We start from the raw sequence: 26,901 nt of genomic DNA, 5'->3' as shown, positions 1-26,901 counted from the left end.
AACTATGTTATTTTCTCAAACTCAGAACCATAAACCAATCCTCCATATCAACAGGCATATATCAAATCCATCCTATCTTGACAAGATCACAGAGACACATTTACTGGCACACAGACATTGTGGAGCCAAGAGATACACGCTTGACCTCTCCCCTCTCTGCGGCCCAAACAACTTAGTCTTGACATAGAACAGATACTGCAACCCTGCCACAGTATTATACAAAAATAACATTCTGATGAGAAATAACTTACAAACATATGATGAACATAAAACATCTTACCTATGTTACCAACTAATTCTGATTATTCCCCAACACTGTTCAATGAAGAGTACCACTTTGATGGGGAGAGGTTCGTGGAGGGGCGGAAACTCATCACAGATGGCATGAGCTCTGTCAAAGCCAGCATCAAGCGAGGGAACATTGAGGCAGCAAGACAGAAGCTGGGAGACATTTTACACACCTTACAGGTGATTTAGATGGTTTGCATTATCTCCTTACTCCACAAGACAAGAGAGAGTGCTTTTGATGAAATGTTAGTTTTGCTAAAAGCATTTACAAAAGGTTTATTCTCATGAATAAATGAATAACATGGCCTTTGTCATAACACTATTTTAAACAACTTGTCATTGTTATATTTTCAGGACTTCTACAGTCACAGTAACTGGATAGAACTGGGTAACAGATTTCCCCATTCCATTCTCATCAGATCAGACGTGTCGGACATCGGCCCTGTTGCAGGTATTGCGATGGTGTGCGCCTGGTTGTGTGTTAAAGAGGGGGAGTAGTTTGAAAATGGCTGAATGAGTTTGAAGATGGCTAATTGCCAACTGAAACATGCAGGTTGATGTTCCTCTGAAGAGACCAGGGGTCTAACATTCATGTTCACCAACATTCCTTAAACATTCAACATTCAACAGTTTTATCAGTAGGTGATTACCAAAGGGAGTAGTGTGCAGAGGATGCCAAGATACATGCAGAAAAGTGTTTACTCAACTCAGGACAACAAACTGATACAGACCAGTGGACTATGCTGCTGAAAGAACAGCCACATGCCCATTGTTAGAGTTTCTTTGTCCTGAATTGGTGATTGACAAAATAGAGTCATGTTATGTCTGTTGCTCGTCATACAGATACAGGATGTTGGTCAAATATTTCCCTATACAACATACTGCCCTAGTAGAGGTGATGTAATGGTGCTGTAACGGCCGTCGTTGGTGGAAGAAGAGAAGGACCAAGGTGCAGCGTCGTATGTGTCCATTTTTATTAAATGAACACGGAGATAACAAAACTAACGAAGAGAACGACCGAAAACAGTACTGGCTGTTGCAGACACACAACAGAAAACAGAAAATAATCACCCACGAAACACAATAGAAAACAGGCTACCTAAATATGGTTCTCAATCAGGGACAACATAAGGAAAAATACAAGTAGTGTTATGTCAGAACTGACCTAAAGATATTGTATCTTAATTTGACCCAATTTCTCACAGCAGGAAAATAATCCTGAAGCAACAGGAAATGTGAATTACGATGTGAATTATAATTAATTGATATTTGTTTGTAGGGGTTGATACATATTTCGTAAGGGCAAATCAAGTCTGAGATTTGAAATTACAAACTTTAGAAGCCTTGAATACACTACAAGTTTGTCTTTCCTGCTGTTCAGAAAAATTCCTGCAACAACAGGGTGATCAAATTACTATACAGCATCTGTAGGACCAGGCTAGTAGCATACTGACTGGCAGAGAAGAAACCTCAATGTAATATCATACAAGATCCTGATGGCAGTTGTACGTGACTCTTCTTATGAACCAGAACAATGAAAACAAAGATATTTCTACTGTAAAAAGATATCATGCCAAAGCAACACGTGACGACAGTGAAAAGTTTCTTGAAAGTCATGGTGGCACGCCACTTCCTGCTTCTCTAGCAAATTAGTAAGAATGTCTCACCCCATGTTCAAGACTGGCATTTTCCCCTTTATTCAGATAACAATCTTTCAATTTCGGTAGAAAGTTGGCTGCAATATCAGTTTAATCCACCAGAAAGAAATATTATGGTAAAACTCAAAAATACTAATTGATTTAAAAAATATATATATATTTAGGGATTTAAAAAAAGGTATAATCTTTGTAAATGATATAAACAGGACTGGTGGAGGTTTGTCACACATGTAGCTAACAAACACATATGGAAATGTCTGCTCTACCCAAAATTACAACAGACTAACTCCAGCATTACTGCAAAAATGGAAGAGGCAAGTGGAAGGTAAGTAAGGAACTTGTCTGTCGACATTAAAGACCAAAATTGGCTGAAGAATCGCAACATTTATCTGAAGCTAACTCTGCAAATCACACTGCTGGGTGATTTAAAAAGTCATAGTCAATCGATAAATAATATTATAATAATCTTAGCAAAAAATTGTATCTTTAATTTACAATCTATAGAAACTATGAGAATAGAAAGGTTCAGAACTTTTGTGAAACATCACAGCAAGGTTGAAAAATATATGGCAAAAAGAAATCTAAACTGGATGGTGTTCAGAGATAGATGGGAGGGGTTGAATGGAGCTGAAGGAGGGGACTGGATGGTGATCAGAGACAGGTGGGAGGGGTTGATGGTAGCTGAAGGATGGGACTGGATGGTGTTCAGAGATAGATGGGGAGGGGTTGAGTAGAGCTGAAGGATGGGACTGGATGGTGTTCAGAGATAGATGGGAGGGGTTGAATGGAGCTGAAGGAGGGGACTGGATGGTGATCAGAGACAGGTGGGAGGGGTTGATGGTAGCTGAAGGATGGGACTGGATGGTGTTCAGAGATAGATGGGGAGGGGTTGAGTAGAGCTGAAGGATGGGACTGGATGGTGTTCAGAGATAGATGGGAGGGGTTGAGGGGAGCTGAAGTGTGGGACTGGATGGTCTTCAGAGATAGATGGGAGGTGTTGAATGGAGATGAAGGATGGGACTGGATGGTGTTCAGAGATAGATGGAAAGGGATGAGGGTAGCTGAAGGATGGGACTGGATGGTGTTCAGAGATAGATGGGGAGGGGTTGAGTAGAGCTGAAGGATGGGACTGGATGGTGTTCAGAGATAGATGGGAGGGGTTGAATGGAGCTGAAGGAGGGGACTGGATGGTGATCAGAGACAGGTGGGAGGGGTTGATGGTAGCTGAAGGATGGGACTGGATGGTGTTCAGAGATAGATGGGGAGGGGTTGAGTAGAGCTGAAGGATGGGACTGGATGGTGTTCAGAGATAGATGGGAGGGGTTGAGGGGAGCTGAAGTGTGGGACTGGATGGTCTTCAGAGATAGATGGGAGGTGTTGAATGGAGATGAAGGATGGGACTGGATGGTGTTCAGAGATAGATGGAAAGGGATGAGGGTAGCTGAAGGATGGGACTGGATGGTGTTCAGAGATAGATGGGAGGGGTTGAATGGAGATGAAGGATGGGACTGGATGGTGTTCAGAGATAGATGGGAGGGGTTGAATGGAGCTGAAGGATGGGACTGGATGGTGTTCAGAGATAGATGGGAGGGGTTGAGTAGAGCTGAAGGATGGGACTGGATGGTGTTCAGAGATAGATGGGAGGGGTTGAATGGAGCTGAAGGATGGGACTGGATGGTGTTCAGAAATAGATGGGAGGGGTTGAATGGAGCTGAAGGAGGGGACTGGATGGTGATCAGAGACAGATGGGAGGGGTTGATGGTAGCTGAAGGATGGGACTGGATGGTGTTCAGAGATAGATGGGAAGAGGTTGAGTAGAGCTGAAGGATGGGACTGGATGGTGTTTAGAGATAGATGGTAGGGGTTGAGGGGAGCTGAAGGATGGGACTGGATGGTGTTCAGAGATAGATGGAAAGGGATGAAGGTAGCTGAAGGATGGGACTGGATGGTGTTCAGAGATAGATGGGAGGGGTTGAGTAGAGCTGAAGGATGGGACTGTATGGTGTTCAGAGATAGATGGGAGGGGTTGGGTAGAGCTGAAGGATGGGACTGGATGGTGTTCAGAGATAGATGGAAGGGGTTGAATGGAGCTGAAGGATGGGACTGGATGGTGTTCAGAGATAGATGGGAGGGGTTGAGTGGAGCTGAAGGATGGGACCGGAGGGTGTTCAGAGATAGATGGGAGGGGTTGATGGTAGCTGAAGGATGGGACTGGATGGTGTTCAGAAATAGATGGGAGGGGTTGAGTGGAGCTGAAGGATGGGACCGGATGGTGTTCAGAGATAGATGGGAGGGGTTGATGGTAGCTGAAGGATGGGACTGGATGGTGTTCAGAAATAGATGGGAGGGGTTGAGTAGAGCTGAAGGATGGGACTGGATGGTGTTCAGAGATAGATGGGAGGGGTTGAGGGGAGCTGAAGGATGGGACTGGATGGTGTTCAGAGATAGATGGGAGGGGTTGAGTAGAGCTGAAGGATGGGACTGGATGGTGTTCAGAGATAGATGGGAGGGGTTGAGGGGAGCTGAAGGATGGGACTGGATGGTGTTCAGAGGTAGATGGGAGGGGTTGAGGGGAGCTGAAGGATGGGACTGGATGGTGTTCAGAGATAGATGGGAGGGTTTGAGTAGAGCTGAAGTATGGGACTGGATGGTGTTCAGAGATAGATGGGAGGGGTTGAGTAGAGCTGAAGGATGGGACTCAAAACAAACAAAAGATAACTATTGTAAATTATACTGTGTCCGTAAAATTTATATAGTGTATAGTATGTATAAGCTGGAGGTAGAAGCCTAAGGGTTGTTGTCCATTAGTTTACTGCAATTAGGGGAGGGAGGTAGGTTTAGGGGAAAATAAGAAATTAAAATACAGTGCCTTCGGAAAGTATTCAGACCCCTTGACTTCATCCACATTTTGTTACGTTACAGCCTTATTTTAAAATTGATTTAAAAAAAATCCTCATCAATCTACACACAACCCCCCATAATGACAAAACATTTAATTTTTTTTTAATTTAAAATTTTGCAAATGTATTAAAAATAAAAAACAGAAATACCTCATTTACATAAGAATTCAGACCCTTTGTTACGAGACTCGAAATTGAGCTCAGGTGCATCCTATTTCCATTGATCATAAACAGATATCATGTCTATGCAACAGGTGACAACAGTGAAAGGTTTCATGTAGATCATGGTAGCACGGCACTTCCTTGTTGTGTTGTATAAAGAGACCCATCATCTGTGTGAATCATATCTCTTCATAGAAGACATACTTCTGAACCTGTGGCATAACAAGGTAGGCACTGGTCTGTTTGTTGATCTTTGTAGTCAAATGAGCTGTTTGGTTGATAAGGGCACATGGGCAGTAGTTATGAAGGCTGGAAAGAAAAGGATAGGAGCACTGTGTGGGGTCTGGGTGTGACAGCTCAGGTGTCCTTGGAAACACATATTGACTCATTGGAACACATTTGGAAGGTATACTTTGCTGCACAAATTAAATTGCACAAATTAAAGGTTATTCAGACTACTTCAGTGTATAAATGAATATTATATTTTGCTAATATTTAGAATTTAAATGGGATCATATTCTAGTGCTGTGGGTAATTTCAAAATCTATTGAGGAAAAGTGAATTTATTGTATCTGATATATTAAATAATTAGAAGATGTCAGACAGTTGTAAAAGTTCTATCTTGGTCCAGTTGATGTTACAAATGTTATTTCCTTCTAAATCACAACATAAAAACCACTAAGGATGTGATGGTGAAGGGTTACCTAACAAACACAAAGCAGAAAACATGATTTTAGTGATCTAAAACCAAATAACGGATGTACATAAGTATTCAGACCCTTTTTGGCTAAATAGTTGTGAAGAGATTTTCGATGTACCCATTCCATGGCACATGGTTTATGAATTGATACACAAAACAACGGCGGATTCAAAACTTCAAATTTTTCAATATAAATTACTATACAAAATTCTTGCAACTAATAGAATGTTAAATATATGGGGGATACAATCTTCCCAGCTCTGCAGATTCTGCTGTGAGGAGGCAGAGTCATTAGATAATTTATTTTGGTATTGTCCATATGTAGCTCATTTTTGTCACAGGTCCAGGAATGGCTGAAGAATTGCAACATTTGCCTAGAACTAACACTACAGATAGCAATACTGGGTGATTTGAAAAGCCATAGTCAATCAATCAATAATATAATAATTATTTTAGCAAAAACGTTTATTTTTAATTTACAATCTGTAGAAGCTATGAGAATAGGAAGGTTCAATTCTTTTGTGAAGCATCACAGCACAGTTGAAAAATATGTCAAGTAGAAATCCAAAATGGATGATTTTGAGAGACAGGTGGGAGGGGTTGAGTGGAGCTGAAGGGTGGGACTAATAACAAGATAAACAATGTAAAACATACAGGATCTGTAAAATGTATAAAGGTTCAGAACTTTTGTGAAATAGCACAGTTACAAATAGAAATCAAACTGGATGGACATCAGAAATAGAGGAAGGACTAAGAACAAACAGGAGAGAACTATTGTAAAGTAGACTGTGTCTGTAGAATGTGTATAAGATGTATGGATTGAAGGTTGAAGCAGAAGTGTTTATTAGTTTACTCCAATTGGGGGATCGGCGGGAGGGTTTGCTGGGAATAATAATAAAGGTATATTCTTTAAAAAAATATGTATGTCTATATAGGTATGTGTATGTATATACAGTGCCTTGCGAAAGTATTCGGCCCCCTTGAACTTTGCGACCTTTTGCCACATTTCAGGCTTCAAACATAAAGATATAAAACTGTATTTTTTTGTGAAGAATCAACAACAAGTGGGACACAATCATGAAGTGGAACGACATTTATTGGATATTTCAAACTTTTTTAACAATTCAAAAACTGAAAAATTGGCCGTGCAAAATTATTCAGCCCCTTTACTTTCAGTGCAGCAAACTCTCTCCAGAAGTTCAGTGAGGATCTCTGAATGATCCAATGTTGACCTAAATGACTAATGATGATAAATACAATCCACCTGTGTGTAATCAAGTCTCCGTATAAATGCACCTGCACTGTGATAGTCTCAGAGGTCCGTTAAAAGCGCAGAGAGCATCATGAAGAACAAGGAACACACCAGGCAGGTCCGAGATACTGTTGTGAAGAAGTTTAAAGCCGGATTTGGATACAAAAAGATTTCCCAAGCTTTAAACATTCCAAGGAGCACTGTGCAAGCGATAATATTGAAACGGAAGGAGTATCAGACCACTGCAAATCTTCCAAGACCTGGCCGTCCCTCTAAACTTTCAGCTCATACAAGGAGAAGACTGATCAGAGATGCAGCCAAGAGGCCCATGATCACTCTGGATGAACTGCAGAGATCTACAGCTGAGGTGGGAGACTCTGTCCATAGGACAACAATCAGTCGTATATTGCACAAATCTGGCCTTTATGGAAGAGTGGCAAGAAGAAAGACATTTCTTAAAAGATATCCATAAAAAGTGTCGGTTAAAGTTTGCCACAAGCCACCTGGGAGACACACCAAACATGTGGAAGAAGGTGCTCTGGTCAGATGAAACCAAAATTGAACTTTTTGGCAACAATGCAAAACGTTATGTTTGGCGTAAAAGCAACACAGCTCATCACTCTGAACACACCATCCCCACTGTCAAACATGGTGGTGGCAGCATCATGGTTTGGGCCTGCTTTTCTTCAGCAGGGACAGGGAAGATGGTTAAAATTGATGGGAAGATGGATGGAGCCAAATACAGGACCATTCTGGAAGAAAACCTGATGGAGTCTGCAAAAGACCTGAGACTGGGACGGAGATTTGTCTTCCAACAAGACAATGATCCAAAACATAAAGCAAAATCTACAATGGAATGGTTCAAAAATAAACATATCCAGGTGTTAGAATGGCCAAGTCAAAGTCCAGACCTGAATCCAATCGAGAATCTGTGGAAAGAACTGAAAACTGCTGTTCACAAATGCTCTCCATCCAACCTCACTGAGCTCGAGCTGTTTTGCAAGGAGGAATGGGAAAAAATGTCAGTCTCTCGATGTGCAAAACTGATAGAGACATACCCCAAGCGACTTACAGCTGTAATCGCAGCAAAAGGTGGCGCTACAAAGTATTAACTTAAGGGGGCTGAATAATTTTGCACGCCCAATTTTTCAGTTTCTGATTTGTTAAAAAAGTTTGAAATATCCAATAAATGTCGTTCCACTTCATGATTGTGTCCGACTTGTTGTTGATTCTTCACAAAAAAATACAGTTTTATATCTTTATGTTTGAAGCCTGAAATGTGGCAAAAGGTCACAAAGTTCAAGGGGGGCGAATACTTTCGCAAGGCACTGTATGTGTATGTATATATGCATGTGTGTATGGATATATATATATTTACCAACAAAAATAAGGGGATTGGAAATGATGCAGACAACTACATTGGAAGCAACATTCTTTCTTTGCCCTCCAGGACACCTACACCACCCGATGTCACAGGAAGGCCATAAAGATCATCAAGGACATCAACCACCAGAGCCACTGCCTGTTCACCCCGCTATCATCCAGAAGGCGAGGTCAGTACAGGTGCATCAAAGCTGGGACCGAGAGACTGAAAAACAGCTTCTAGCTCAAGGCCATCAGACTGTTAAACAGCCACCACTAACATTGAGTGGCTGCTGCCAACACACTGACTCAACTCCAGCCACTTTAATAATGGGAATTGATGGGAAATGATGTAAATATATCACTAGCCACTTTAAACAATGCTACCTTATATAATGTTACTTACCCTACATTATTCATCTCATAGGCATACGTATATACTGTACTCTATATCATTGACTGTATCCTTATGTAATCCATGTATCACTAGCCACTTTAACTATGCCACTTTGTTTACATACTCATCTCATATGTATATACTGTACTCGATACCATCTACTGTATCTTGCCTATGCTGCTCTGTACCATCACTCATTCATATATCCTTATGTACATATTCTTTATCCCCTTACACTGTGTACAAGACAGTAGTTTTGGAATTGTTAGTTAGATTACTTGTTGGTTATTACTGCATTGTCGGAACTAGAAGCACAAGCATTTCGCTACACTCGCATTAACATCTGCTAACCATGTGTATGTGACAAATAAAATTTGATTTGATTTGATTTCTTTCCGCAATATTAAGCTGATCCTCCCTCAAAAAAAAAGAAGGTATTCAGACCCTTTGCTATGAGACTCGAAATTGAGCTCAGGTGCATCCTGTTTCCAATGATCATCCTTGAGATGTTTCTACAACTTGATTGGAGTCCACCTGTGATACACTCAACTGATTGGACATGATTTGGAAAGGCACACACTTGTCTATATTGTGTCGAGGCACAGATCTTAAACCGAAGCAGTTTGGAACCACCTAGACTCTTTCTACAGCTGGCCACCCAGCCAAACTAAGCAATCGGGGGAGAAGAGCCTTGGCCAGGGTGATGACCAAGAACCTGATGGTCACTCTGACAGAGCTCCAGAGTTCCTCTGTGGAGATGGGAGAAACCTCTAGAAGGACAACCATCTCTGTAGCACTCCACCAATCAGGCCTTTATGGTAGATTGGCCAGACGGAAGCCACTCAGTAAAAGGCACAAGACAGCCCACTTGGAGTTTGCCAAAAGACACCTGAAGACTCTGAGACCATGAGAACCAAGATTATCTGGTCTGATGAAACCAAGATTGATCTTGGCCTCTTTGGCCTGAATGCCAAGCGTCACGTCTGGAGGAAACCTGGCACCATCCCAATGGTGAAGCATGGTGGTGGCAGCATCATGCTGTGGGGATGTCTTTTTAAATTTAAAACTAGTCAGGATTGAGGCAAAGAAGAACGGAGCAAAGTACAGAGAGATCCTTGATGAAAATCTGCTCCAGAGCGCTCAGGACCTCCAACTGGGGCAAAGGTTCACATTTCAACAGGAGGTAGCATAGCAAGAGCATACCAACCTAGTTGCATGTTGCTTTGGTTGTATGTGCTTTGTACATCTCCTCAACAGCAATAACAGACGTTAGCTAAAACACATACAGTACTGACCTAAAGATACCTACCACATGTTAATTTGATCCAGTTTCTCACAGCAGGAAAATAATCCTGCAGCAACAGGAAATGTTCATTATTATGTGGATTATAATTTGTCATTTTTTTGTAAGGTAAGGTATTTAATAAGGGCAAATCAAGTCTGAGATTTTAAATTGGAAATTAAATACTTCATAAGCCTTGAATATTCCATTTCCTGCTATTCAGAAAAAATCCTGCAAAAACAGGATGATCAAATTAAGATACAGCATCTGTAGGTCCAGGCTAGTAGCATACTGACTGGCAGAGAAGAAACATTAATGTAATAACATACAGGATCCTGATGGCAGTTGTGACTCTTCTTATGAACAAGAACAATGAAACAATGAAAATATATTTCCACTGTAAACAGATATCATGTCTATGCAACAGGTGACAACAGTGAAAGGTTTCATGTAAATCATGTTGGCACGGCACTTCCTTGTTGTGTTGTATAAAGAGACCCATCATCTGTGTGAATCAGATCACTTCATAGCAGACATACGTCTGATCCTGTGGCATAACAAGGTAGGCACTGGTCCGTTTGTTGATCTTTGTAGTCAAATGTGCTGTTGGTTGATAAGGGCACGTGGGCAGTAGTTATGAAGGCTGGAAAGAAACGGATAGGAGCACTGTGTGGGGTCTGGGTGTGACAGCTCAGGTGTCCTTGGAAACAGATATTGACTGATTGGAGCACATTTAGAAGGTATACTTTGCTGCACAAATTAAATTGCACAAATTAAAGCTTATGAAGACCACTTCAGTACATAAATTAATATTATATTTTGCTAATATTTAGAGTTTAAATGGGCTCATATTCTAGTGCTGTGTGCACTGTAATTTCAAACTCTATTGAGGAAAAGTGAATTTATTGTATTCCATGTAGAACATAATTAGAAGTTGTCCCACAGTTATTTGTTGTGAAGTTAGAATATCATTCACATGTTTACGATCAACTTTGGCAGTGAAAGCAGCTGTGAGTCTTTCTGAGTAAGTCTCTAAAAGCTTTCCATGCCTGGGTTGTGCAATATTTGCCCATTTATTTTTTTTCAAAATTCTTCAAGCTCTGTCAAATTGGTAGTTGATCATTGCTAGACAACCATTTTCAAGTCTTGCCATAGACTTTCAAGCAGATTTAAGTCAAACCTGTAACTCGGAAACTCAGGAACATTCACTGTCTTCTTGGTAACCAACTCCAATGTAGATTTGGCCTTGTGTTTTAGTTTATTGTCCTGTTGAATGTGAATTAATTTCCCAGTATCTTGCTGAAATCAGACTCAACCAGGTTTTCTTTTAGGATTTTGTCTGTGCGTAGCTCCATTCTGTTTCTTTTCAACCCTGAAAACCCCCCCAGTCCTTAACGATCACAAGCTTACCCATAACATGATTCAGCCACCACTATAATTGAAAATATGGTGAATGGTACCATAATACTGACATGTTTCAAGCAGACCACCATAGTCCCTGTGCTCAAGCACACTAAGCATTACTCAGTAATGTGTTGTATTGGATTTGCCCCAAACAAAACACTGTATTCGGAACAAAAAGTGAATTGCTTTCTCACATTTTGTACAGTATTACTTTAGTGCCTTTTTGCAAACAGGATGCATGTTTTGGAGTATTTTTACTCTGTACAGGCTTCCTTCGTTTCACTCTGTCAATTAGGTCAGTATTGTGTAGTAACTACAATGTTGTTGAGCCATCCTCCATTTTCTCCTATCACAGCCATTAAACTCTGTAACTGTTTTTAAGTCACCATTGGTCTCATGGTGAAATCCTTGAGCAGTTTCCTTCCTCTCCGGCAATTGAGTTAGGAAGGACGTCTGTATCTTTGTAGTGACTGGGTGTATTGATACATCATCCAAAGTGTAATTAATAACTTCACTCAAAGGGATATTCAATGTCTTCTTTTTTTATTTTATTTATACCCATCTACCAATAGATACCCTTCTTTGCGAAGGGTCTCTATGGTCCTTTGTGGTTGAATCTGTGTTTGAATCTCATTGCTCGACTGAGGGACCTTACAGATAATTGTATGTGTGGGGTACAGAGATGAGGTAGTCATTCAAAAATCATGTTAAACACTATTATTGCAACTCACGAGACTTGTTAAGCACATGTTAAATCATGAACTTATTTAGGCTTGACCATAAAAAAGGGTTTGAATAATTATATGTTTAAAAAAATCCACTTTGACATTATGGGGAATTGTCTGTGTTAGGTCAATGGCAAGAAATCTAATTTTATCCATCTTAAATTCAGGTTGTAAGAAAACAAAATGTGGTCAATGGTTGTGAAAACTTTCTGAAACTCACTGTATGATTAAACTGTAATATTATGATAAAGTCATGTTGACTGTCCTCTCCCTCCCACAGACGGGTTGATGATGTCATCAGTCCTGGCCGTTGTCTCTCTCCTCCTCTTGCAGACAGGGGTCCAGGGGTTCCTGGTGCTCTTCTCAGGCAGCTCCATGGACCACCTGGAGATCACCAGGGAAGCCATCTTACAGACCACGGCGAAGGTGTGCATGCAACTGGCCTCGGTTGAGGGAAGAGACTTCACTCTGCCGGTAGGTAAACTAAAGCCACAAAACTAAAGACCACATCAGACTCATATTCTGTCACTGTTTTATATTTATCATTTTAATGAATTAATAATTTTAAAGAAAGTATTGGTGTTGTGTTTTCTAATGTAGTACAGTATATAGTATAGTAGAATAATGTATTAATTATTAAAATGTGCGTGTGTGTGTGTGTGTGAGTGTGTGTGTGAGTGTGTGTGTGTGTGTGTGTGTGTGTGTAGCCCGGACCACTGACTGCAGAGTCTCTGGCTCTAGCCTGCTCCTCATCAGGGTCTGCTAAGAGTTTCCAGAGTGCCATATCAGACGTCACCTGGAGAAATGCCGGAGTTGACTTCCGTCACCTGTTCAATGAAGAATATCACTTTGATGGGGAGAGATTCATCGAGGGGCGGAAACTCATCAAAGATGGAATGACCTCTGTCAAAGCCAGCATCAAGCAAGGGAACTTTGAGGCAGCAAGACAGAAGCTGGGAGACATTTTACACACCTTACAGGTGATTTAGATTATTTTCATTATCTCCTTACTCCATAAGACAAGAGAGTGCTTTTGTTAAATATTAGTTTTGCTAAAAGCATTTAAAAATGATTTATTCTCATTAATAAATGAATAACATGGCCTTTGTCATAACACTTTTTTAAACAACTTGTCATTGTTATATTTTCAGGACTTCTACAGTCACAGTAACTGGATAGAACTGGGCAACAGATTTCCCCATTCCAATCTCATCAGATCAGACGTGTCGGACATCGGCCCTGTTGCAGGTATTGCGAGGGCATGTGTCTGGGTGTGTATGTTAACGAGGGGGAGTAGTTTGAAAATGGCTGAATGAGTTTGAAGATAGATGGCTATTTGCCAACTAAAACATGTAGGTTGAATGTTAATTTGAAGAGACAAGGGGTCTAACGTTCACGTTCGCCAACGTTCTTTAAACATTCAACAGTTTTGTCAATAGGTGATTACCAAAGGGAGTAGGGCGCAGAGGATGCCAAGATAGATGCAGAAAGTGTTACCTCATCTCAGGACAACAAACTGATACAGACCAGTGCACTATGCTGCTGAAAGAACAGCCACATGCCCATTGTTAGAGTTTCTTAGTACTGAATTGGTGTTTGACAAAATAGAGTCATGTTGTGTCTGTTGCTCGTTATACAGAAACAGGATGTTGGTCAAATATTTCCTTATACAACATACTGCCCTAGTAGAGGTGATGTAATGGTGCTGTAACGGCATGGTATGTGTCCATATTTATTAAATGAACACGGAGATAACAAAACTAACAAAGAGAACGACCGAAAACAGTACTGGCTGTTGCAGACACACAACAGAAACAGAAAATAATCACCCACGAAACACAATAGAAAACAGGCTACCTAAATATGGTTCTCAATCAGGGACAACGATTGACAGCTGCCTCTGATTGAGAACCATACCAGGCCAAACACAGAAATAGCAAATCATAGAAAAACTAACATAGACAACCCACCCAACTCACACCCTGATCATACTAAAACAAAGACATAATAAAATAACTGAGGTCAGAACGTGACAGTACCCAGCCCAAAGGTGCGGACTCCGGCCGCAAAACCTAAACCTATAGGGGAGGGTCTGGGTCGGTGTCTGTCCGCGGTGGCGGCTCTGGCGCGGGACGCGGACCCCACTCAACCATAGTCCTCCTCTGCCTCTTTTACCCGCCTCCGTGGCCTCTTCAATGCGGCGACCCTCGCCGCCAACCTCGGACTGGCGACCCAAGCCACGAGTCCCGAATGGACGGGAGATTCCGGCAGCATCGGACGGATGGGAAATTCTGGCAGCACTGGACAGGCGGGAGACTCCGGCAGCTCCGGAGTGAAGGGCGATTCTGGCAGCGCCGGCGTGACAGGAGATTCTGGCAGCTCCTGGCTGACGGACGGCTCTGGCAGCTCCTGGCTGACTGGCGGCTCCTGGCTGACTGGCGGCTCCGGCAGCTCCTGGCTGACTTGTGGCTCTGGCAGCTCCTGGCAGCTCCTGGCTGACTGGCGGTTCTGGCAGCTCCTGGCTGACCGGCGGCTCTGGCAGCTCAGGACAGGCGGGAGACGCTGGCAGCTCAGGACAGGCGGGAGACGCTGGCAGCTCAGGACAGGCGGGAGACGCTGGCAGCTCAGGACAGACGGGAGACTCTGGCAGGTCAGGACAGACGGGAGACTCTGGCAGGTCAGGACAGACGGGAGACTCTGGCAGGTCAGGACAGACGGGAGACTCTGGCAGGTCAGGACAGACGGGAGACTCTGGCAGGTCAGGACAGACGGGAGACTCTGGCAGGTCAGGACAGACGGGAGACTCTGGCAGGTCAGGACAGACGGGAGACTCTGGCAGGTCAGGACAGACGGGAGACTCTGGCAGCTCAGGAAAGACGGGAGATTCTGGCAGCTCAGGAAAGACGGGAAATTCTGACAGCGCTGGGCAGGAGGAAGACTCTGGCAGCACTGGACAGGCGGGAGCACCTGTAGGAAGGAGACGGAGAGACAGCCTGGTGCAGGGGGCTGCCACAGGAGGCCTGGTGCATGGAGGAGGCACCGGATACACAGGACCATGGAGGCCCACTGGAGGTCTCGAACTAATGGCCTGCACAACCCGTCCTGGCTGGATGGTGAGTCTAGCCCGGCACGTGCGGGGCGCAGGCACAGGACGCACTGGGCTGTGCAGGCATACGGGAGACACAGTGCGCAGCACCGACGCAGGATATCCTTGCCCGAGGAGACGCACTGGCTGTCTGGAGAGCAGGGCTGGCACCATCCACCCTGGCTGAATCCTCACCCTAGCCCGGCAGATGCGGAGAGCTGGGATGTAGCGCACCGGGCTAAGCACGTGTCCTGGGGACACCGTGCGCTCCACCGCATAACACGGTGCCTGACCAGTACGACGCCCGCCATGGTAAGCACAGGGAGTTGGCTCAGGTCTCCTACCTGACTTAGCCACACTTCCTGTGTGCCTCCCCCAATACATTTTTGGGGCTGCCTCTCGGGCTTCCTTGCCAGCCGTGTTCCCTCGTATCACTGGCTCCCTTTACCTGCTGCCTCCACTCTCCTGGCTGCCTCCACCTGTTCCCATGGAAGGTGATCCCTTCCAGCCAGGATCTCCTACCAAGTGTAGCAACCCTTGCCGTCCAGAATGTCCTCCCATGTCCATTCCTCCTTATATCGCTGCTGCTCCTGGTTACCACGCTGCTTGGTCCTTTTGTAGTGGGTGATTCTGTAACGGCCGTCGTTGGTGGAAGAAGAGGAGGACAAAGGTGCAGCGTGGTATGTGTCAACATTTATTAAATGAACACGGAGATAACAAAACTAACAAAGAGAACGACCGAAAACAGTTCTGGCTGGTGCAGACACACAACAGAAAACAGAAAATAAATCACCCACGAAACACAATAGAAAACAGGCTACCTAAATATGGTTCTCAATCAGGGACAACGATTGACAGCTGCCTCTGATTGAGAACCATATCAGGCCAAACACAGAAATAGCAAATCATAGAAAAACTAACATAGACAACCCACCCAACTCACACCCTGATCATACTAAAACAAAGACATAATAAAATAACTAAGGTCAGAACGTGACAGGTGCCTTATGCAGTCACAACAAACTGCCCTAGTAGAGGTGATGTAATGGTGTCTCATGCAGTCACAACATACTGCCCTAGTAGAGGTGATATAATGGTGTCACAACATATTGCTGTAATGGTGTCTCATGCAGTCACAACATATTGCCCTAGTAGAGGTGATGTAATGGTGTCTCATGCAGTCACAACATATTGCCCTAGTAGAGGTGATGTAATGGTGTCTCATGCAGTCATAACATATTGCCCTAGTAGAGGTGATGTAATGGTGTTTTACATCAACATTATTTTAGATCACGTAGTGTTGTGTAGTAAAGTACCAGGATGTAGTTTATATTGTGAAACCTCTATCCACCAGATAAGGACACTCCCACATGTCGGAGCTGTGTCGGTATAGACTGTCAGAACAACATCCTAGAAAACATCATCAGAGACAAGAAGCTGACCTCGGGATATTTTGGCCTTGTACCTTTTTTTTCCACCAAACCAAAAGGTAGAGTCAGTCACTAATCTGATTTTAATAGGATTTACACCGTGAATTGACCGGAGGTAGCATATCAATAGCATACAAACCTAGTTTCATGTCTCTATGTGCTTTGGTCAAATGTGCTTTATACTACAGCTCCTCAACAGCAAAATGAGAAGTTAGCTAAAACACTTACAAAATAGACCTAATGATGTCTCATCTTAATTTGACCCGGTTTCTCACAGCAGGAAAATAATCCTGCAGAAACAGGAAATGTTCATTATTATGTGGATTATAATTATATATTTTTTTTGTAGGGGTTACGTTGGAAATTGGAAATTACAAACTTTAGAAGTTTTTTGAAATCTTGAAAACTCTACAAGTTTGCATGGAAAATTCCTGCAACAAAAAGATGATAAAATTAAGATTTGGCATCTGTAGGACCAGGGTAGTAGCATACTGACTGACGGTCTGAGAATAAACATCAATGTAATAACATACAAGACAACTGCAGTTGTAAGTGACCATCGTATTGTCCTGATAATCTCTATTGGTTGGCAGGGAAGTGCAGCCATGGGGGCTTATCGGACCAGACAAGCGGGCAGGAGCCTACGGGTGGGATCAACAAGGACTCACTTGAGTCCAGCCATGGCAACTGGCACGCTGCAGCTGCAGAGGTGGCCGTGGCTGCAACCAGTCAGCTGCTGGAGGACATCAGAGGGGCTGCCGGGGACACGGACTTCCTACGGTGGGGAATTGTACTTAATCATATCAGCAATGTTGTGAAAGGTCATGGAATCCGGCTAAGATCTGTACAGTGCGTTTGGAAAGTATTCAGACCCATTTACTTTTTTCCACATTTTGTTACGTTACAGCTTTATTCCAAAATTGATAACATCTTTTTTTTTCCCATCACAAATCTACACACAATACACCATAATTACAAAGTTAAAACAGGTTTTTAGAGACTTTAGAAAATTCATGATTTTTTTTATATCACATTTACGTAAGTATTCAGACCCTTTACTCAGTACTTTGTTGAAGCTTATTTGGCAGCGATTACAGCCTCGAGTCTTCCTGGGTATGATGCTACAAGCTTGGCACACCTGTATTTGGAGAGTTTCTCCCATTCTTCTCTGCAGATCCTCTCAAGCTCTGTCAGGTTGGATGGGTAACGTTGCTGCCCTCTCAAGTGGTCAGAGCGCCACATCCGTGCATTTCCTCTTGTGTGACCAGCGTGCCACGCCCTTCGGGTAAATCTCCTGTGGCAAGTGTGCAACCTTCAAGATGGGCATCTTGAAGGTTGCACACTTGCCACAGGAGATTTACCCGAAGGGCGTGGCACGCTGGTGGCACGCCTGGTGGCCACCATTTCAACCCCAGGCCTTCTGGCCGGCAAGACAAACCAAAACCCTCCAACTGTCCAGCGGGATGATGAGTTCGCCTCCGTCTGTGGCTTTTGGAACATGCCGCCCTCTGCTGGAAACTCCTCATTTGATGTTCCGTGGGATAGCCAAGGCCCATTGACCAACAAATCCTGAACCTAACTTCCTAGCCCTAGTCCTTTTCTTCAAGCCCATTTATCTGCCTCTGCCCCTGCTGTACATGTGCAACAACCTTTGCACTGCACATAATGAGATTCCTTTCCTCTCCCTGTCGGTCTCTCTCTTTCTCGCTCTCCTTCTTTTTCTCACTCTCTCGCTCTCCTTCTTTCTCTCACTCTCTCAGGATGATGGGGATCTCTAAGAATGGATCTAGAGTTCTGTGTTTTGTAATCGACACCACCGGCAGCATGTCGGACGACATTGCAGCAGTAAGGGAGACGACATCGTTCATCATTGACAGCAAGAGAGGAACGCCAGACGAGCCCTCAGTCTACATCTTGGTCCCCTTCAATGACCCAGGTGAGAGATGGGATGAGTCCCGAACGGTATCATCACACAAATAATTTATCAAAAAAATGTTTACATGACTTATTTTATTGATTTTCCACCGTTTTAAAAATCAGAAGACAGCTGTTCAGACCTTCCTAGGACCGTGTAAATGTCCTATGCTGAATAAATGTGTATTTGCCTCCCTCTGGTGGTCGGCTGCATCATTACATCCATTTATATCACTTCACTGCAGCGTTACGTCAAAGGGGCGGTCCTTCGAAAAACATTTATCCAGCTGGACTGCTTCACGCCACAGACATGGCAAAGCAATCACTGATTTTGTCTCGAATAGGCGGATCTTAATACATAGCTTTCATAGCTCTATGATAAAGAATACGACCTACACACTTCCTCAAACCTAAAACAGGTAATGAAGTAATTTTGTGTAGAAGTCAAACATTTGTTTTACATCGGAGGCAGACACATTGCATATGTTCAAAAGGAAAAAATGGATTCCTTCACGTAGGCCTTCTCCCCTTGTCTGTAGGAGGGACGCACGCTGCTTAAATGGGCCAAATGTTGATTTAGACGTTCACAAATGTAACAGTTTGTTAAAGTAATAAATAAGGTTAAATAGTTTGAAAAGGCTTATACACGTATGACATGGATAGCGTGTATAAAAAAAACGCACACCCAGAAAATAGTTTGTATGGAGGTGCTGACTAACGGAGAATAAACTATAAACTATCACAATAAAGAAAACCGCACACTCCATGTATTATCTCCCAGCAATTTAATGGGTATTTACCAACGTTTCGGCATCCTACACACATGACATGGACCTTGTCCTTTCCTATTATTTTTGTGCCACAAGACTTTGGGCCCCTGATGCGGACCACAGACCCAAACGTCTTTAAGGCCCAGATCAATGCACTGAATGCTAATGGAGGAGGGGATTTCCCGGAGATGAGTCTATCAGGACTTCAGGTACAGTGACTGACAAACCTGGAGTGTTGGAGAGGCATGTACAACCAAAATGAGACTGTATATATGTACAGTGGGGAGAACAAGTATTTGATACACTGCTGATTTAGCAGGTTTTCCTACTTACAAAGCATGTAGAGGTCTGTAATTTGTATCATAGGTACACTTCAACTGTGAGAGACGGAATGTAAAACAAAAATCACATTGTATGATTTTTAAGTAATTAATTTGCATTTTATTGCATGACATAAGTATTTGATCACCTACCAACCAGTAAGAATTCCGGCTCTCACAGACCTGTTAGTTTTTCTTTAAGAAGCCCTCCTGTTCTCCACTCATTACCTGTATTAACTGCACCTGTTTGAAGTCGTTACCTGTATAAAAGACACCTGTCCACACACTCAATCAAACAGACTCCAACCTCTCAACAATGGCCAAGACCAGAGAGCTGTGTAAGGACATCAGGGATACAATTGTAGACCTGCACAAGGCTGGGATGGGCTACAGGACAATAGGCAAGCAGCTTGGTGAGAAGGCAACAACTGTTGGCGCAATTATTAGAAAATTGAAGAAGTTCGAAGATGACGGTCAATCACCCTCAGTCTGGGGCTCCATGTAAGATCTCACCTCGTGGGGCATACATGATCATGAGGAAGGTGAAGGATCAGCCCAGAACTACACGGCAGGACCTGGTCAATGACCTGAAGAGAGCTGGGACCACAGTCTTAAAGAAAACCATTAGTAACACACTACGCCGTCATGAAATAAAATCCTGCAGCGCGCGCAAGGTCCCCTTGCTCAAGCCAGAGCATGTCCAGGCCCGTCTGAAGTTTGCCAATGACCATCTGGATGATCTAGAGGAGGAATGGGAGAAGGTCATGTGATCTGATGAGACAAAAATAGAGCTTTTTGGTCTAAACTCCACTCGCCGTGTTTGGAGGAAGAAGAAGGATGAGTACAACCCCAAGAACACCATCCCAACTGTGAAGCATGGAGGTGGAAACATCATTCTTTGGGGATGCTTTTCTGCAAAGGGGACAGGACGACTGCACCGTATTGAGGGGAGGATGGACGGGGCCATGTATCGCGAGATCTTGGCCAACAACCTCCTTCCCTCAGTAAGAGCATTAAAGATGGGTCGTGGCTGGGTCTTCCAGCATGACAACGACCCGAAACACACAGCCAGGGCAACTAAGGAGTGGCTCCGTAAGAAGCATCTCAAGGTCCTGGAGTGGCCTAGCCAGTCTCCAGACCTGAACCCAATAGAAAATCTTTGGAGGGAGCTGAAAGTCCATATTGCCCAGCGACAGCCCCGAAACCTAAGGGTTCTGGAGAAGGTCTGTATGGAGGAGTGGGCCAAAATCCCTGCTGCAGTGTGTGCAAACCTGGTCAAGAACTACAGGAAACGTATGATCTCTGTAATTGCAAACAAAGGTTTCTGTATCAAATATTAAGTTATGCTTTTCTGATGTCTCAAACTTATGTCATGCAATAAAATGCAAATTAATTACTTAAAAATCATACAATGTGATTTTCTCTCACAGTTGAAGTGTACCTATGATAACAATTACAGACCTCTACATGCTTTGTAAGTAGGAAAACCTGCAAAACAGGCAGTGTATCAAATACTTGTTCTCCCCACTGTATATGTATGAATTTGAATTGTGAATTTGCATTCAAGCTGCCAGTTCAACACAGAATGTATTCCCAATACATTGTAGTGGTGTGCTAGTGTGACTGTATCCCCTCTACTTTCTACAGTTGGCTTTAACTGGTGCACCCCCCTCTTCAGAGATCTTCCTTTTCACTGATGCCCCCGCAAAAGACTTGAATTTAATGGGCACGGTGATCGCTCTAATAGAACGCACTAAGTCAGTGGTGAGTAGCTAGTCCTTGTTATACTCCATGTAACAAGCAACATTAGCCGGTAATATAAAAATGTTCCTCTGTCTTTTTAATTGCTTTTTGGATTTATTGACTTTCACAATTGTAGAGAGAAGATCATCAAATTCCTTGGATTTCTCTCCTTTCTCTGCCCTTCAATTTACACATTGAATTCACAATGTATCCTCCCAATATCTCTCTCTCTCTCTCACTCTCTCTCTGCGCAGGTGACCTTCTTCCTAACTGGCTCTTTGGGGCTCCGTCGTAGGAGGGGTAGGGCCAAGGACAGGTCCAGCACAGTCGGATGGCAGTGTCAGACTCCCAGCTCTACAGGGAGCTGGCCCAGTCCTCAGGTGGCCAAGCCATACAGGTCACCAAGACAGAACTGCCCAAGGCCACCAGCATCATTGTGGAATCCTCCAGCTCTTCATTGGTAGCCTTGACACCAATAGTAAACATTAGGATAACGCTAGGTCCACAATGTGAAGGTTGGGACAAGAGAGTTCTAATATCCCATAACTCTTTACATAAATGTGGAAGAAGTCTAAACAAAGGATCAGTGCTGGTCCAAGGATTTTATTTATTTTCAAAAGCTTGCACTCATTTATTAAAGACTTTGTCCCAAACGTGTGATGTTGGACCTAGCCTAGCCCCAATGGCCATGCTCCAAGACGAGGCTTCTGTAGTGCAACAACATGTCACCCTGGGAGAGTTGCTTCTGAAAGATGCATCTGCCATTTTTCTTCCACCCACCCTCTCTACTCTCTCTCTACTCCTCTCCTTCTTTCTTTCAGGTGACCATTCTACAGGCTGTGCGGAGTACAGGAAGGGCTGATAATTTCTCCTTCACTGTAGATGAGTCTGTGAGAAATCTGACTGCTTATGTCACAGGAAGCTCCCTCTCCTTCACGCTCACCAGCCCCTCAGGTTTTCCAGAGATATTCCGATGATTTTTCATTTATCCTTTTTATTTAACCAGGGGAGTCTCATTGACATTAAAATCTCTCATCACAAAGTCAGGTCTCTGTTGAAAGAAAGGTCTTCTGATTTCAATAGGACTTCCTGGATATTGTATATAAACCAGGTCTCTCCAACCCTTTTCCTGGAGAGACATCCTATTTTAGGTTTATACTCCAACCCTGTTCCTGGGGAGCTACCCTTCTGTAGGATTTAACTCCAACCCTGTTCCTGGGGAGATACCCTCCTGTAGGTTTTAACTCCAACACTGTTCCTGGAGAGATATCCTCCTGTAGGTTTTAACTCCAACACTGTTCCTGGGGAGATACCCTCCTGTAGGTTTTAACTCCAACACTGTTCCTGGGGAGATACCCTCCTGTAGGTTTTAACTCCAACACTGTTCCTGGAGAGATATCCTCCTGTAGGTTTTAACTCCAACACTGTTCCTGGAGAGATACCCTCCTGTAGGTTTTAACTCCAACCCTGTTCCTGGAGAGATACCCTCCTGTAGGTTTTAACTCCAACCCCAGTTGTAACAAACCAGATTCAGCTTATCAAACAGCTACTTGGGTGTGCTAGACCAGGGTTTCCCAAACTAGGTCCCGGGGCCCTCCATGTGCAACTCATACTCAAGCTTTGATTATTTGAATCAGCTGTGTAGTACTAGGGCAAATATCACAACGTGCAATAAGGGGGAGCCATATGACTGAGTTTGGGAAACCCTACAGTAGATTAGGGTTGGAGTTAAAACCTACAGGGAGGTAGTTCTCCAGGAACAGGTTTGGAGTTAAAACCTACGGGAGGTAGTTCTCCAGGAATAGGTTTGGAGTTAAAACCTACAGGGATGTAGTTCTCCATAAACAGGTTTGGAGTTAAAACTTAAAACCTACAGGGAGGTAGTTCTCCAGGAACAGGTTTGGAGTTTAAACCTACAGGGAGGTAGTTCTCCAGGAACAGGTTTGGAGTTAAAACCTAAAGGCGTTAGTTCTCCAGGAACAGGTTTGGAGTTAAAACCTACAGGGAGGTAGTTCTCCAGGAACAGGTTTGGAGTTTAAACCTACAGGGAGGTAGTTCTCCAGGAACAGGGTTGGAGAACCCTGATATAAAGGTTACATTTGAAATATCATAAACATACTCTCTATTCAAATCATTAGGGATGTATTTATGTTGTAGCTTGGGACAAATTCCCATGTTTGTTGCTATGATTATGGTGATGTCATCCCACAGGTGTGTCCCAGAGTAGTGGGGAGGTAAATGGGTCTCTGGCAACCATAAAAACCGTGGGGAACTTCCTCACACTGGGACTGGACAGCCAAGCGGGATTATGGGAAATCCGTGTGTCGTCAACTGTGCCCTACTCACTGAAGGTCGTAGGTGAGTGTGACGATGTTGGCTTTTCTGGAGGGCATATTACACAGAAATTAGGCAAGTTAGCAACCATTTGTAATAGTGTGCTGAACAGTGTGTTACATGGTATTTAGATTCGCAGGTTAAGTGTGTGGGTAACACATTGTTACAGAGTACCTACAACTCTAGTGTGATGATTGTTTATTGACAACTTTTGAGCGTATGCTTTTATTCCATGTTCAGAGGTCAAAGAGCTCTTTGACTTTCTCTTTCCAGGTCAGAGCGCCATCGACTTCCTGTTTGACTTTGTGGAGGTGTCCCAGGGACCTCATCCAGCCTTCGCTGTTTTAGAGTCCCGTCCTCAAGCTGGTGAGACAGGATTTAAACAAACAGTTTGTTAACAGTTGGAGCACAGTGACACAGGGTGAATGTTTACAGGGGCACCAAAATGTTGTCTATGTATGTCTGTTCCTCCATCGTGGTTCCTAACATTGATGCTGATTTAACACTCCTAACTTTTTGTTTTTTTTACTTACAAGTTTCTAGCTCAGCAATAATGTGATTTGCTACTTATACATTAGCTACCTCCTCACCACATTTCTCCGCCCCAGGTGGTAATGCCACCCTGCTGGTGTCAGTGACGGGGAGTGACTCTGTGAGTCTGACAGAGGTGGCGCTGGTTGAGGCCTCGGGGTCAGGAGAGGTCAATGGAACCTTGGAATCAGTCGGCGGCGGGGACTTCCTGGTTACCATGGACAGAATCCCGGCGGGGGAATTTGTTGTGCGTCTGAGAGGAGAGAACAGCGCCACCACTAGGGCATTACCAGACAGCTTCCAGAGACAGTCCTCCACCCGCCTCAGAGCCTCCACTGTTATGGTGATGGTGAGTGCAAAGGTCAAATGTCAAGATTCAGAGTTGTTGATGTCGCCCTGTGACGCTGGGTCTGGTAATTTTTTTATTTTACCCTGTGATGGTTAGTTTTGGGGAGGTATCCTGGGGATACTTATAGCCTACCAATACTGGGTAGTGAGTACACAGAGCTCCATATTCAGAGAAATGTATGACTAGAGTAGGCAGAACATTCTGTTGTTTTCTGTCTGATTTCAGGCTGAGGCAGAACGTTCTGTTGTTTTCTGTCTGATTTCAGGCTGAGGCAGAAAGTGACCTGGAGCCTGGAACACCCTTTTCAGTTCTGTTCACTGTGACAACCAACGGGACAGGCGGATCCTTCACCATCCGGGCCACAAACGACCGGGGGTTTCCCTCCTCTTCCCCTACAGACCTGACGCTAGTGACCGGGGTCAGTGCCAATGGTACAGTGACTCTCACGGCGCCCGCCAACACCGCGTCAGGCACGGACGTCACCCTGACTATCGAGGCTGAGTCTCCCGGGGCCACCGACACTAACTATGCTGTTCTGCGCCTCACAGTCGTTTCACCGGTAACTCTGATGTTTTTTCTCTGTTCTGGGTGTAGTGGTAGAATTACAGTAGCCTGGTCCCAGATCTGTTTGTGACAACATTCCACTCCTTGTCATGACAAGGAGTAGCAAGGAATGGAATGATAGGACAAACAGACTGGTACCCAGGCTAGAATTACATCAAGGATTAAAAGGAAAACTCATGTCTTTCCTCCAGGGTTAGTGTTGTAATTGTTTGTAATGTCTTTTTAGATATGTGTCAGACCTCAGGTAGACTTGCTAACGTCATGGCGTCAGCTAATGGGGATCCTTATAAAAATGTAATTCTTTCCCTCCCTTACAGGTGACAGATGTCAGCCGTCCGGTGTGCGATGTGGTCAGCGTAACAGCTAATTGTTCTGACGACTGCAGCCTTTCCGTGTGGGAGCTCTCTGCCAACCTGACGGACGGCAATGGGACGGGCATCGAGCACGTCACTCTGCGCCAGGGCAACGGAACCCTCAACACCACCACGGTGAAGGGCGCTGGGAATTGGACCGTGACTCTGGCAGCCTACAGCGCCTCCTGCTGTTCCCCGGAGGTAGAGCTGGTGGCGGTGGACGGCGCGGGGAATGTGGGAACCTGTTTCAGGTCCATCAGAGTCACAGTGGATACCACTGTCCAGCCACCAGTCACCAAGGCTACCACTAAGAACAGCATCACCGTGACTACAGCTAAAGTTGCCACCACCGCCGCCACCACCGCCGCCACCACCGCCACCGCCACCGCCGCCACCGCCACCGCCGCCGCCGCCGCCGCGAGCAGCAGCCATCCTCTGTCCCTCTCCTCGTATCTCTGTTTCATCATGTTGGTCTCTGTCACACTCGTTTTGAGCCTCTAGCACGGTGTGACTTCTGGTCTTGAAAGATGTTTAATCATATTCAATAGATTCTCTGTTATAATACTGTCTGGTAACTTTCCATTATTGTGTCAATTCTAATAATAAATGCCATTTAGTGTTTAGCACAAGTGTCTTACAGTAATGCATGCATACATTTTATGTAAAGGCGGTCCTGGGAATTAAACCCACTATCCTGGTGTTGCATGCGCCATGCTCTACCAACTGAGCTACTGAGGTCTAAGGCCATGCGGATTTGTGTCTCTTTTCGATGGACCTCGTGTCATCTGTGCTGAGTGTACCAAAACAAAGTGCCAAGGCAGTCTCTAAAAGACATCCTGCAGGGACGGAGGCTGGGATGAAAAAACACAATAATAATAATAATATAGGACAAAACACAGATCACGACAAGACAAACAACACTACATGAAGAGAGACCTAAAGACAACAACATGGCAAGGCAGCAACACATGACAACACAACATGGTAGCAACACAACATGGTAGCAGCACAACATGGTAGCAGCACAACATGGTAGCAGAGCAAAGGGCAAGAAGTTAGAGACAACAATTCCTCAGGCAAAACCGCTACAAGTGCCAGTAAGAGTGTCCATGATTGATTCTTTGAATGAAGAGATTGAGATAAAACTGTCCAGTTTGAGTGTTTGTTTGTTTGTCGTTCTAGCTGCAGCGAAATGCATATGGTATTGATAAGTAATCAAAAATAATCATAATGTATGTTGATATCACTGTCATTTCTTATTGGTCTATAGCCATAAAGGCGGGCATTATTAGGTATCAATAAGACACTCTACTTCCTAATGTTCTCTGCTTAGTTACTCATGAATCAATATGTACATATTGATTCTCTTTTGTAATGT

At 44.0% G+C, this 26,901-nt stretch overlaps 1 protein-coding gene across 1 annotated transcript; it reads left to right on the top strand.

The window, feature by feature from the left end:
• The first annotated feature begins 282 nt into the window (after window positions 1-282).
• Window positions 283-26,024, top strand: LOC139419806 (von Willebrand factor A domain-containing protein 7-like). Its single transcript, XM_071169791.1, is given in 18 exon segments — window positions 283-468; window positions 643-739; window positions 12,411-12,604; window positions 12,838-13,110; window positions 13,282-13,378; window positions 16,570-16,704; window positions 17,239-17,425; window positions 18,406-18,581; window positions 19,426-19,538; window positions 21,297-21,413; window positions 21,647-21,692; window positions 21,695-21,852; window positions 22,214-22,346; window positions 23,604-23,750; window positions 24,000-24,092; window positions 24,335-24,606; window positions 24,872-25,165; window positions 25,488-26,024. Coding segments are annotated over 18 exon segments (3,255 nt in total).
• Window positions 26,025-26,901: the final 877 nt, after the last annotated feature.

This window comes from Oncorhynchus clarkii, chromosome 10 (genome assembly GCF_045791955.1).
Source record: "Oncorhynchus clarkii lewisi isolate Uvic-CL-2024 chromosome 10, UVic_Ocla_1.0, whole genome shotgun sequence".
Taxonomy (NCBI): domain Eukaryota; kingdom Metazoa; phylum Chordata; class Actinopteri; order Salmoniformes; family Salmonidae; genus Oncorhynchus; species Oncorhynchus clarkii.
This window is presented reverse-complemented; position numbering and strand designations above follow the sequence as displayed.